At 40.4% G+C, this 12104-nt stretch overlaps 1 protein-coding gene across 1 annotated transcript; it reads right to left on the bottom strand.

The window, feature by feature from the left end:
* Positions 1-3407: 3407 nt before the first annotated feature.
* SHPK (sedoheptulokinase) lies at positions 3408-11725 on the bottom strand. The gene is made up of 7 exons (XM_010190758.1): positions 11549-11725; positions 10510-10651; positions 7686-7869; positions 6286-6438; positions 4999-5174; positions 4691-4891; positions 3408-3817 (listed from the first exon to the last, which is right to left on the bottom strand). Exons 1-7 carry the CDS (start codon positions 11723-11725, stop codon positions 3423-3425), a joined length of 1428 nt encoding a protein of 475 aa, XP_010189060.1. The 3' UTR covers positions 3408-3422.
* Between the last annotated feature and the right edge of the window lie 379 nt (positions 11726-12104).

Here is a 12104-nt window from a genome sequence, read left to right as displayed (position 1 = left end):
CCCTGACAATTTGCTCAAAGCTGTTTTAGTCATTATACATGCCTTCATTTCTAAACCCCGTTGAGAATATCTTTGATAATGAAGTCAAAGCCACCTTTCCTTATCAGTATGAATTTTCAAGTGAAAGAACCTTCAAAATTTTGTGGAAGGATTCTTTAAAAAAAAACATTCTTCACCCTAAAAAATGCATAACCTACTTGAACTCTTTGAATGTTGAAGTTTGATACAATCAATGAGATAAGGAAATATATTGTCTAACCACATCACAGCTTATAATAAATACTACAGAAAGTTTACAAATAACAACCAACCATGCTATTCAAATATATCTGCAGAACTTACAAATATTGCAAAAAAATCCCGTCTTCCACAGAATAGTCCAATCTCAGCCTCTGATCTATAGGAATTTGGTGCCAGATATTCCTCCTCCAAGGTGCCTGGATTGAAAAAAGCTCAGAGTTTGCTTCTCCACTTCATTTGTCTGCAAAAGTGTTCTATGTGCCTGATGATTTTTAGAATCAAGGGAAGTTCACTAGAAGAACAGAGAAAAGAGCAGTAAGATCATTAAGAACAATTCTGGAACCAGAAGCATCAGTATCTTCTATTCCCAGGAGTTTAGCAAAGCTTTTTACAAGAATTGCAGTAAGTTGCTGCTGTTTTTCCCTCCCCTTTAATTGCATTTAGTAATGGATATTCTCCACATTTCCTCTTTGTAAATACACTCAAGCTTGCAAAAAACCCAAACCACCAGACAATTGTTTCTGGGGGTCACAGTTTCATTCCAATTTACAGAACTTTGTAAAATATGCCACAGCTCTTCTCTGAGTTCAGTCACCTTTCTGGGCATCTTTCGTGGGTGGTTGCTGTACAGCCCCACCAAGTATTTTAAAGATAAGCTGATTCCAGAGTTGAGGAAGAACCAATGACAGAAATTCCTAAGGCCATCTTATTGTTCCATATTCCTACTATGTTTTACTTAAATAATATATATATGTGACAGTCACCTGTTAAATATGTATGCCATTAGGAAGAAAACAATTCTTATCTAATCCAGGATGGATCTAACACCCTTTAAAATTAAGAACTCCGCATATATTGTTAAATATATAATTCACATAAGATCTTTCTCCCAAAAAAATAGAGAAATAGCTTTTCCAGCAACCTCCAAACATTTAGCTACTGAGGTTTCCAGTTAGATTATGAAATCATTCAATGAAATTATCTGGCTTATGTTTCGTAAAAGGTAACTACCTTTCTTGTCTAGCCATCTATCTATCTCTATCTGTATAAAAGAATAATGTATTTGCCTATTTAACAGCAAAATAATTCTACTACTTAATATACCCTACGGCATTGCACTCAAAAGAAATAAAATGCCTATTTGTTAATGCAAGTATACATTACCAATAACACAGGTCCTTAGCTGGTGCTCCTGGAGCTTTGCTGAGCAAAGCATCCCATTCAGCATTATGATTAACGCCTTCACCATTTCTAAAGCAGAGACTCAGTAGGAAAACTACTGGAAGGTGGAAGTGGAAGGTCTCTCTTATTCAGCCTCTAGCTTCTTGCTGGTCCCTTTTTGCTAAATGCTTCTTATCTCTCTTCTCCCTTTCCAGATATCAGCTCCTTTCAGTCCTACTGTACTCTGACGTACACATTTCGGGAGTTTTCTGCTATTTTCTGAGTTTAGATGCCTCCTTCATCAGCCCTGACCTGTGTTTCTTGTGAAGATACTATTTTCTTCTTACCAGCAGCACTCCATTGCTTTTTGCAACAGTTGTGGGACATACCACATTCCATCTCAGCAGGGACTTCGCTTAAAGGTGTAAGCTCATAAGGAGATGTGAATGCTCATCAAAATAGGCCAGTAATATACAAGAAGGAATTTCTTCCTTTTTCTCAGGCCTGCATCCAACGTGCTGCTTAGGCTTTGAGCAACTTCTGTGCTTGAGAACGATTTTACTGATAAAAAGCTCTCTCCATCACTGCAAATAGAAAAACATCAGCAGATGTGCTAGAGATCTTAAAGACATAACCAAAGTTGGCCTGCAGGTCAGAAATAGCCTTGACTTCACTAATAGAACCTAAAACCAGGCCACAATTTACCAGCCTCTGGAAACAACACTTGGTTTAATGGTTAACAGCACGCTGCAATAGTATTATCAGCTCTTCCCAGTTATTCAGTAAAAAATGGAAGCAGATCTGTTGATAATAAATCTTTTATAGTAACATAAAAGGGAAAATAACATATAACAAATTTAGACTTCCAAAACCTTTAATCTAGTCAACACTTTCTCTGTAATTTCTATGTACGCTAATAGTTCCCTAACCATGGCATGGAATAGATACAGGGAGGGAGGGTGGAGGGAGACAGAAATTAATCCACCTCTGTAATTAAGATCTCAGAATTCGGAACAGCTTTCTCACAAGAATGAGTCAGTCCTGATGTTGCTAATGTTTAAGATAGGAATACACTTCCCTATTTCAGTCAAGACAGGCTTCTCAGTAATGAAATTGTATGTAGATAACATGGAATTATCTTACTTGCCTCCTGATCTCATTTGAGCAAAAAAAGGTGTACATCCATCTTGTTTTAGAAAGATAAAGTATTTTAATGTGAAAACATTTATAAAGAGTAGGGGGAGAAATAAATTTTAAGAGCACAATACGGGATAAAAACTTGGAAATTTTAAAGGAGTTTGCACGAATAATACTTAACATTAAAAGCAGATTAGAGTCTAGCCTGGCAGCAATAAAGCTCAGTTTGACACAATACATGAAGGGCAGAATCAGAAACAGCTTCGGATCAAATACACTACAATAGCTATGCACTATATTACAAGAACAAACCATTTTTGTGGACCATCTCTCAAAATGTTACTTGTGCTTCGGCTCAAAAGGGAAGTCAAAGCTGAAAGAGATGAGAATTGAGTTTCTGTAACTCTGAGTTCACCAGCTCAAGAGCCACCAAACTCCCCAAACAAGACTGACATCCTGATCTGCTGCCTATGTGTATGGATACTGTGAGACAGTTTAAGGACAAGAAGTCTAATGAAAGCATGAGACTAAGTTACATCTCTCCTGGTCCTCCTAAATGTATTTCCTACCAGGAAAACGAGCCTCACATGAAGTATCATTTTATGCAGAAAGTTAATGGATTTTTCCTAGTCACTCAGTCAAATTTAATGTGATAATTACCTCCCATTTCACAAACAGGAATGACAGAGCAATGAAATGTGTACACCCAGAAGCAGACATTCAGTGCAAGCTTTTATTCTCTGCTGTAATGAGTGAGATGGCATGTTGAATACAACTCCAGAAAAAGTGAACGAACTGAAAGGAAACACTTTACAGCCAGGAGGGGGAAAAAAAAAAAATCAAAAAAGGAAAAAAAAAGCTGCATCTCATTCCAAACAATGACTTTATTTTCTGTGGAACATCACCATGGCAGCCCCCACAGCAGCATCGACATCTTTCCCATAAGCCATGGGGAATGGAAAAATCCTTTCCACTTCCTGCCTCAGCACTTCATTCCTGGCAAGGGCGCTCCCACTCCCCAGAATCTTCCTCACTCCCATCTCCAGCAGGCGCTGCACAGGTAACATGGAACAGAGGTTTTCAACGATGCCACGACACAGAGCTCTGGTTACATGACCCAGGGAGAGGTCAGAGACAGCAATATTGGTCACTGACGCCAACTGCTCAGGAATGTGTCTCTCTCCAAATACAGTTGGGTGGACTGAGAGTTTGCTGTCATTTTGGGCCAAAGCTGCTTTGATTATCTTTGTATAGATGGCAGACTCCTGAATATGAAGTCCTGCAGATGAGAAATATCATGTTACCAATCTGAAGAGGTCTAGTGTATCTTACATGTGGAGACTTAAAATGGATTCTGACTCACCTGTTCAGCAAAATATTGTATCTCTTTTTCCACATCCCAAAGGTAATTATTTTCCAGGATTATAACACATAGTTCTCCTATCCAATTGTATCTACTATCTGTGACACTAGAAATCTTTTTCTGATGACAGAAACCATCTTTTCTGATAATACAGCCGTTCCTCTTTGTTAACACTGTGCTAAGATACACCAACCAACAACTTTAAAGGCAGTCATGGCAGACTTGGTTCAGTGGCTGGACTGCATGTAAATGAAGAGTTCAAATACCCACTGAAAGAACAATTTCAGATCTTATTTCTGCATTGCAAAACTCAAAGAGATTACAAAGCAAAAGTCCTGCAAAGACCATGTTTAAAGCACTTAGAAGATATCAGATGAGTTTGAGTCTTAAAATACATTACAGTGCTGCAAAATATGCAGCAAAAGGCAACTGATATAATCAAGGGACTCTTTTGGACTGCAGTCATGCAAAATTAGAGGCTGTCCACAACTCTGCTGACCTTTCCTTTTGAAAAACAACTTGCAGAAAATAATTCTCTTGTGCTCTTGAAACAAAAGAAAACACAACACCTAGAGGCAACGTGAATGTGAAGTCCAAGCATGACTGCCCCAGCATGTCCATAAGCTACAGCAGGAAATTCAAGATCTAGCAAGCATGACCCAAGAGCTACATCCTTGTTCCTCACATGTCACGACAAAGCAGCTCTAGGCTTGTTCCTTTGCCTTAGCTTCCTTTTACCTTGCTGATCAACCTCAATTTTAATCTTTAACTATCCTTGAAATAGCTTACCTAGCTCTTCTGTCCACCGTGCCACCATGTCCACAAACGTTGCAAGCACATTGCCTCCATTAAGTGATGCTGCCACTGCCAAGTAGTCACCGTTGAAGTAAGGAAAATAAGTAACAGCTGAGGAAGGATCTGGTGTCTCTGGAGGCTGGAAACCCAGGGGCATCGAGACAGTCAGCTGAGCAGAGGTACTGATATTAAGAACTAGAACACAAAAGGAAAAAAAAAGAAAAAAAAAGTATCAGTGTTTTACTAGGCTACCCTGAAGGCGGACAATGAGAAAACCAAATCAGCCACCAAAATTATCATACCTGCATCAGTCCTCTCAGTCAGACAGGAATAAACAGAGCACTGGAAATCTCCCAGAGCAATTCCTACTTTTGCTCCTTTGGGTATTCCATGCCATGCACAGATTGTCCTGCCTGCAATACTGCCAGGGTCTCCCACCTCTGGAAGCAAGTGAACAGGAAAGCCGGACTTTTTCAATCTGCAATCAGAACAATATTATTGCAGGAAAATAGTATGGAAACACGTGGCATGACAACAAAGATGTCTTTTAAGTCAGTGATGAACCTGGCAATACATTTGTGGCTGCTGGTTTTATGGGTGCTTTCCCATGCTTACAAAGCTTTGTCCTGGACAAGGGGCAGCATTCCAGCTCAATGGGCTGGGTAAACCAGAAGAGTCTAGAAGAGTAAATAGTATTCCTTTATATGCAATCCGATTACCTGAGATTATACTGCAGTGCATGTTCAGCAGGTTTAACCTACTGATGTCATATGGACAAGCAGTTCCAGGGTAAAGGCACAATTGCAAAAACAGCAAAAAAATGCAACTTGTAAGTGTCAAAGAACTTCAAGCTGTCATGCAGTTAGTGGTTCAAAACCAAATCACAAAGAGCTAAGTCCAACAAACTCCTTGCACAATCAACTGCAAGATACACTACATTGCTACAGCAGCAACACCAAATTAGTAAAAGTTCAGTAGGCCAAATGCAAGTTTCTGTCACTCTTTCATACCTTCATGAGCAGATCTTTTCACCATGGAGTCCTGGCCTAACCTAAGCCCTGAAATATATAAGGCCTTAGCACTCAGCCCTGAAAGAGCAAATCATTAAAATAAATTAGATAAATAAACTGATTCCCCATCAGACTTCTGTAGCCTAATAACTCTTAGTTATTATCACAGGTAAGTCCTAGTAGTTACAAAGGAGCTCAGCTGAAAGAACTAGAGAGTAATAACTGTCTTTCACCATCACAGGGGAGACACCCTGGCTACACCATGCTCTTGTCCATCCCATCCCACCACAGAAAGGGAGAGAACAGGTTGGTATACAGGGAGTCACTGACGAGTCTCTCAGCTCTTATGTCTTTGGTATTTCTAAAAATACTGTGCCAGATTTTATATAATTTCAACATATGTACCTTACAAACCAGAGCAAGCTCTCAATAGTTCTTCCGTACAGGCCACACAACAATTGATTAGGAGTAATTTTCAATCACTTTTTATCTGTACATTCATACTTAGAGCCCAAAGAGGTGTTCACGTTGCCTGACACAAGCAATACACAAAATCCATTGAATGACCTTGGCACTTACATGTCGGTGTTCCAGCTTTTGTTTCTGCAATCAAAATATCCCCAGCTGGCAGCATTCTGGATGGACATGAGTGGCTTCTTCAGGTCACACAACATGGCAACCACATAGTCATGGATAGTGCCAGCTGCATCGTAAGACTTCAGAAAATCTGGACTTTTAAAGAAAACATTTTAAAAACAAAAATATTGAGGGGTGCTTTAAGGCAGTGAGAGCAAGATTACCTCCACTGCTACAGGAACTTCAGACATGTGTGGTCCCATCTAAAAAAACCAACAGCAATCCCAGGAATCAACCTGCATTTTGTTCTTTTGTTTTGCTTTGTTTTAAATGGAATTTGTTTTCCAAGCTGTTACCACAACAGCAATACTTATCTCCTGATGGAAGATGGAGAGAGAGCAGCTTTAAAGAATGTTGTCTAGGTTGAGAAGCATGCCATTGCAAAAGTTACCAGGAAGGTAGTAATTGTTTGCACAAAACCATATCACTCTTGATCCTGGAGCATTTGAGAAAAATAGGTAAATTCCCACAGTTGTTCTATGATCCACAAATTATCTGAATGGAAAGGTACCAAATAGTGAAACAAAACAGGAACAAAACTAAGCAGCTGAACTCCTGAGTTATACAGCTCTAAAGTAAGATCATGCCATGCTCCATGTATTTGCTGGACATACGCTGGAAGAAACCAAGATCAAGCAAGTTTTTCCCCACTTACTGAACCTGAACTCAATTGCAGAGGAAGACATTGGCTCTTTGAGAAACATAGCATACTGCGGACAAAACTGAAGAGCAAATCTTGCTGATGCCAAGTCATAAGTGAAAAATTATATCCTCTGCAAACATGCCACAACAAAGCAGACCATTTGTAACACCTCATAAGGATCTCAGTGTCTAAGGAAGGAAGGAAGGAACTGAAATTAATTTAGAGACTGTTTGTTTTAGCATCTGGCAGCAACCAGACAAAGCAACTCTGTTACTGTTTTAGGCATGTTTGTACTTTTCACAATCTGCACAAGGCAAAATTACAGTGTTCAAACTGCATGAGCAGAGCTCCTCTGAGCGGCAGCATGGACTACAATTATTTTATAATATTTTAAGGCTTCTGTTACTATATGGTCAAAAGCTTTTCTTTTTATTAAAGAAATCTGTAGTATTTTTATGAGGTCAGAGGATCTTGTGTGCTCAGTTGCTTATAGTTTATACTGAATACTGCCATTTTAAATATTTTTGACTACCTAATTAATACTATAATTACATGGAAATGCAGCCCCTCAGACTGTAATGGTATTAACATGCTAGAAGAAAACAATTGTGCTACAAGAATGCAATTGATACATAAACTCAAGATGAGAAACTGCCAGTGAAAGAGCCTGATACAGAAGCCCTTTTGAGAAACAATGTACCTGTTCTTTAAATACCAGTAGACTGTGGCACATCCAAATCCTGTAGCCAAGCTGGTATGTGACTGAGGGAGAGGAAGAGAAGAGAGGAAGGCAGGACTGCAGCGGCCGTCTTGCCAAGTGATCAGATGACTGACGTCCTCTGGCTCAAAGGTAGGGCCTGTACCACAGTCTGTCCACTTGCACCCTGGAACACACAGTATCTGAGAAATCCAGTGATTCCCTGCAGCATAGTCTGCCTGGCATTCTTCATTTGTGGGCACTCTAGATATTCTGTCAAATATATTGGAAAAAGAGCAGAAACAGAGCCCATAGTGATTGTAATTATATTAATTAGTCATACTTTTCAGTCCTAGATAACATCATAATGCCAGTCATCCTTTGCTAAAAGAGAATGGTGCCCAAGGACTTCCTTCTCTATGACAACTCCTGGTGCCTATACAAAAAAAGCAACTTGCACCTTGAAATATTAATGATACAACTTAAATAACAGGTGACCCACAGAAAAAAAATCACAGTTCTGCTACGGGAGGCAATGAGCTGATATGATAGCTCTCGCTTAGCTGGATCTGCCACATCATGACCTAGAGAATGCTGTATTAGTAATGGACTGCCTATGATAGATAGCATGTAGTTTCATCACCTTTTGAGCCAAGGGAACAAGAAATCTGGATCTATGTGTATTAAGCAATGGACTGCAAAGTCCTAAAGAGTGTCCATCCTCTGTGCTACACAAAGCTTTACCAAAGGTAGAATAGGCTTTAATTCAGTTTTCAGTTTTACCTGTCCAGCATGTTCATTTTGAACAGAAAACACTACACCTTTGATGAAACCTTCACATTCTTTCATGTAAAGCCCTGAGCTAAATTATGGCAACTTCTCAGAGCCTTCTCAGCAATGTCTGCTGTTGCTCTGGTCCACCGCACCACTTCTTGCCTTGACACACTCACCACATGCAGTTCTGCAAAGGCAGAACAGTCCTGTTGGAGCAGCAGACTAAGCAGAGGCTGAGCTCAAGCACTGGCAGGTGATGTCTGTCAGCACACTCCATGGCACAGCTTCGGCCTCTGACAACCACTGCTCTCTCACATGACACCTGACCACAACGTGGGGATGGAACAGGCCACACGCTGTCTCCAGCTGGCTCTGTAACTGAAGCAACCTTTTGCTTTTTGGCTGGGGATGGGAGCAGAGTTTCAAGCTGTGCTGTGCCACTTGTACTACAGGTCAGGGAAGAGACCCAACTGCTTAACTGACTAGTACAAATACAGCTAAAGGATTTTTTTTCTTGAGCTGGATACAGGGATTTGAAGTTACAGTCAAAAAGCAGCTGTGAAAGCTGGGAAGTACTATGTGAAACATGCAAAGCAAACACATACTTTTTTTCTTGTACCCTTAATTCCCTGTTCTATCAAGTCTTTTTGAACTTAATTTCCAATTGGTTTGCTTTTCTGGTTTTAAATGGATTCTAATAAATATAATTAATCATAAATCTAACCCTAAAGGATGCTATTAAAAATGTAATTTGTGTCCCAAAGTGCATGGATTCACTTAGACTACTCAAACCAAATGAGAGCAAACGCCCTCCTTCACTTGACAGAAATGCAACAAAAGTGGCATGTGGCTTTAGGAAATAAAATATTAACCAATATGACATAAGAATCTATGTCTACCATGAACCCATGAGGCTTTGCTATGCAGCCCTTGGGACAGCTGAAAAGCAAGCAACAGCTCCTTCAGTCCATCAGCCTTTGGATTTCTTTCTTTCTAATCATCTTAGTATTTAATGTAAAATTACAGCCAGTAATGAATAGCATAGTGTCTCTTAAAGCAATTAAGACCCTGACAACTTTTGACAGTCAGTGACCAACACTTTTGGGAAATCTATTCTGTGTCTTACAATAAATCTTGGCTTAATCTGCACAACTCCTATTCTTATAAGACTTGTATAATTGCTCAGACATGCACATCATAAGGTTAAGAGAAATAAGACATGGAACCACATTCTGAAAACTGAGCCTTGGACTTCAGTAGGTTTATAGCAGCTTAGCAAGAAGGTAATCCATCCCTACCTTACAGGGTTGGCAACCCAAGGCCTGAATTTTTCAAACATCCTCACTGTCACAAAGATTATTTGAGTATTTGCACAACCAAGCCTCACGTGACTACCTCACTGTGCGGCTGATTTTGTTTCTGAGGTCTCAGCCCTTCATTCTACAAGCAGCTGAGCGTTCAAAATCAAGACCATAATTCTTTTTCAGCACCTATGAACAGAAGCATAAGCAGCAAGATGAATGTAACATGACAGTCGATGACTTGCTAGGAAAATAATGCCTTGAGATTTTTTTTGGAGGGGAAAAATACAAGACTGAAAACCATTTACTGAACTTCAATATTTCTCCTCCTTTTCTCTTTCTAACATGAAGATCAAACATAGTTTATTTTTCAAGGCATACACAGAACTGCTAATACTGCTATTGTAGAATCATTAGAAGGTATTGAGATACTGAGCAACAGCTAGTTGAGTGTTTTCTGAGGTAAAGAACATTCGCCCTCCCAAGAAAGTCATTCACATGATTCAGTCCTTTCAACTCGCAGCAGACAGCAAATGATGGACAAGAAGTTAGCAAGCTACAAATATGTTATTCCTTCTTCATCTTTATAGTTGTGCTGACTCCGCAGAGATCTCATAAGACTAAATCTTTAATCTGTGTAAACAACATGGTCAACTGAACATGCAACAGTTTCCTACAGATCATTTCAGTGTTATAATTTTATTTTCTGCATTGTAAAACTCTGAACAAGAATGCCAAAGAATTAATGTTACCTTTATCTCTTTTCCAAAATACAATCCCATGCATTTGTCCTGAAATGCCAATGTGAGAGACTCTTTGAAGCTGCTGCTGAGGTAGAGCAGCAAGGCATTCATTCAATGCTTTTATTATTCTCTGGACATTCTGCTCCATTCCCTGCAATCATAAAGCATTATTCTGAGTATGAGACCATTAGGATTCACAGAGTGTATTTATTAAACACTACTACTACTCTAGTCAGAAGAACAGAATTCATTTAGCTTAACAGCATGTATTAGGATAACATTCACTACTAAATTGAAAAAAAAAGGCAGAAAACCCACAAAACCACAGAAACTAAAAACCAATACTAGCAAGCTGAGAATGAGATAACAGCCTCTTAAACTGAAGGCCAAATAATTCTTCATTTCTTAAGTTATCATACCCAACTTTACCTTTAAAAAAAAAAACAAAACCAAACCATTAACACTCACTACATGCTTTCAATAGTACACCTTATATATTGCTCTTCTTTTTCCTCACAAAGAGGATTATCTCTGGGTTTTGACTGGCAGGCAGTCTCCCTTACACCTTCCTAAAGCTCCTCCATATCTACTCGGTGTTGATTTTGATGATGCTGATACTTCATTTCTGGATACCCTGTTCCTAGAACTACCCAGCAAACGGATCTACTCAGCAAACTGACCAAAGTGTGCCTCAACAGAAGCTGTTTTCCAGCTTTCACACTTTTTAAGATTCAGATTACTTTGTGACAGGCCAATAGGTCTGACTGAAAGCATCAAAGACAAGGCGATGGTCTGTGGGAGAGTAATTTTACATTGTCTTATACAATTTTTCAAAACCTGGGCCTTTTTTAAAACAAGCAGCTTTACTTGACTTTCATGAACAGCATACAGAGAACATTTTAATTCTACTTTCAGACATCTAGAGACACGCAGCACACATCTCCATTATTCTAGGCCAGCAAAGCCACTGAAGTCCACATAACGTAGCCACATAACCGGCAAGACCGGTATCCTGAAATTGCCAGCAGTGCCATCTGCAACCCCTTACCTGCGGTCCAGCTTCCAGGCTACTGGTGTGTGCCTGCGTCTCCCTGGAGCAGCTCTCTGCCACCACCTGCCCTTGCTCTGCCTCTACCAACAGGGCTGCCTTGACCGATGTGGTGCCCAGGTCTATGCCCAGCACGTAGGCAGGAGCAGGCCTGCCTGCAGCCTCGCTGCCCGCCATGGCCACGGGGAGAGGGGGTTGCATTCACCTTCACCACCACGCACAGGTCCCTCTATGGGGCTGCTAGACAAACACCCACCATGCCATGACCCACACGGCTCCTTGCTGCCTCTAAGAGGGTACCTGCCCCAAAAGCCAAGGGTGCCAAGGGCACAAGCTGCGTGAGCTCCCACCTCGGCTGCAGCCGGGGACTGGGCAAAGCAGACTGGACTTTGCCCTCTGGCTGAATATGTCTCCCCTCAGCAATGCCTGTGCACTAGCCCTCCATCTTGAGCGTGACAGACCTTCCTCAGCCCTCCCCGGTGACCTGATCAGCGTTAAAAAAAACTTCAAGAAAGAATCAAAGCGGCGAGCTTTCCCCTCCACCCGCAGGCTCTCC

Source organism: Mesitornis unicolor, unplaced genomic scaffold, assembly GCF_000695765.1.
Source record: "Mesitornis unicolor isolate BGI_N332 unplaced genomic scaffold, ASM69576v1 scaffold2158, whole genome shotgun sequence".
Taxonomy (NCBI): Eukaryota; Metazoa; Chordata; class Aves; order Mesitornithiformes; family Mesitornithidae; genus Mesitornis; species Mesitornis unicolor.
This window is presented reverse-complemented; position numbering and strand designations above follow the sequence as displayed.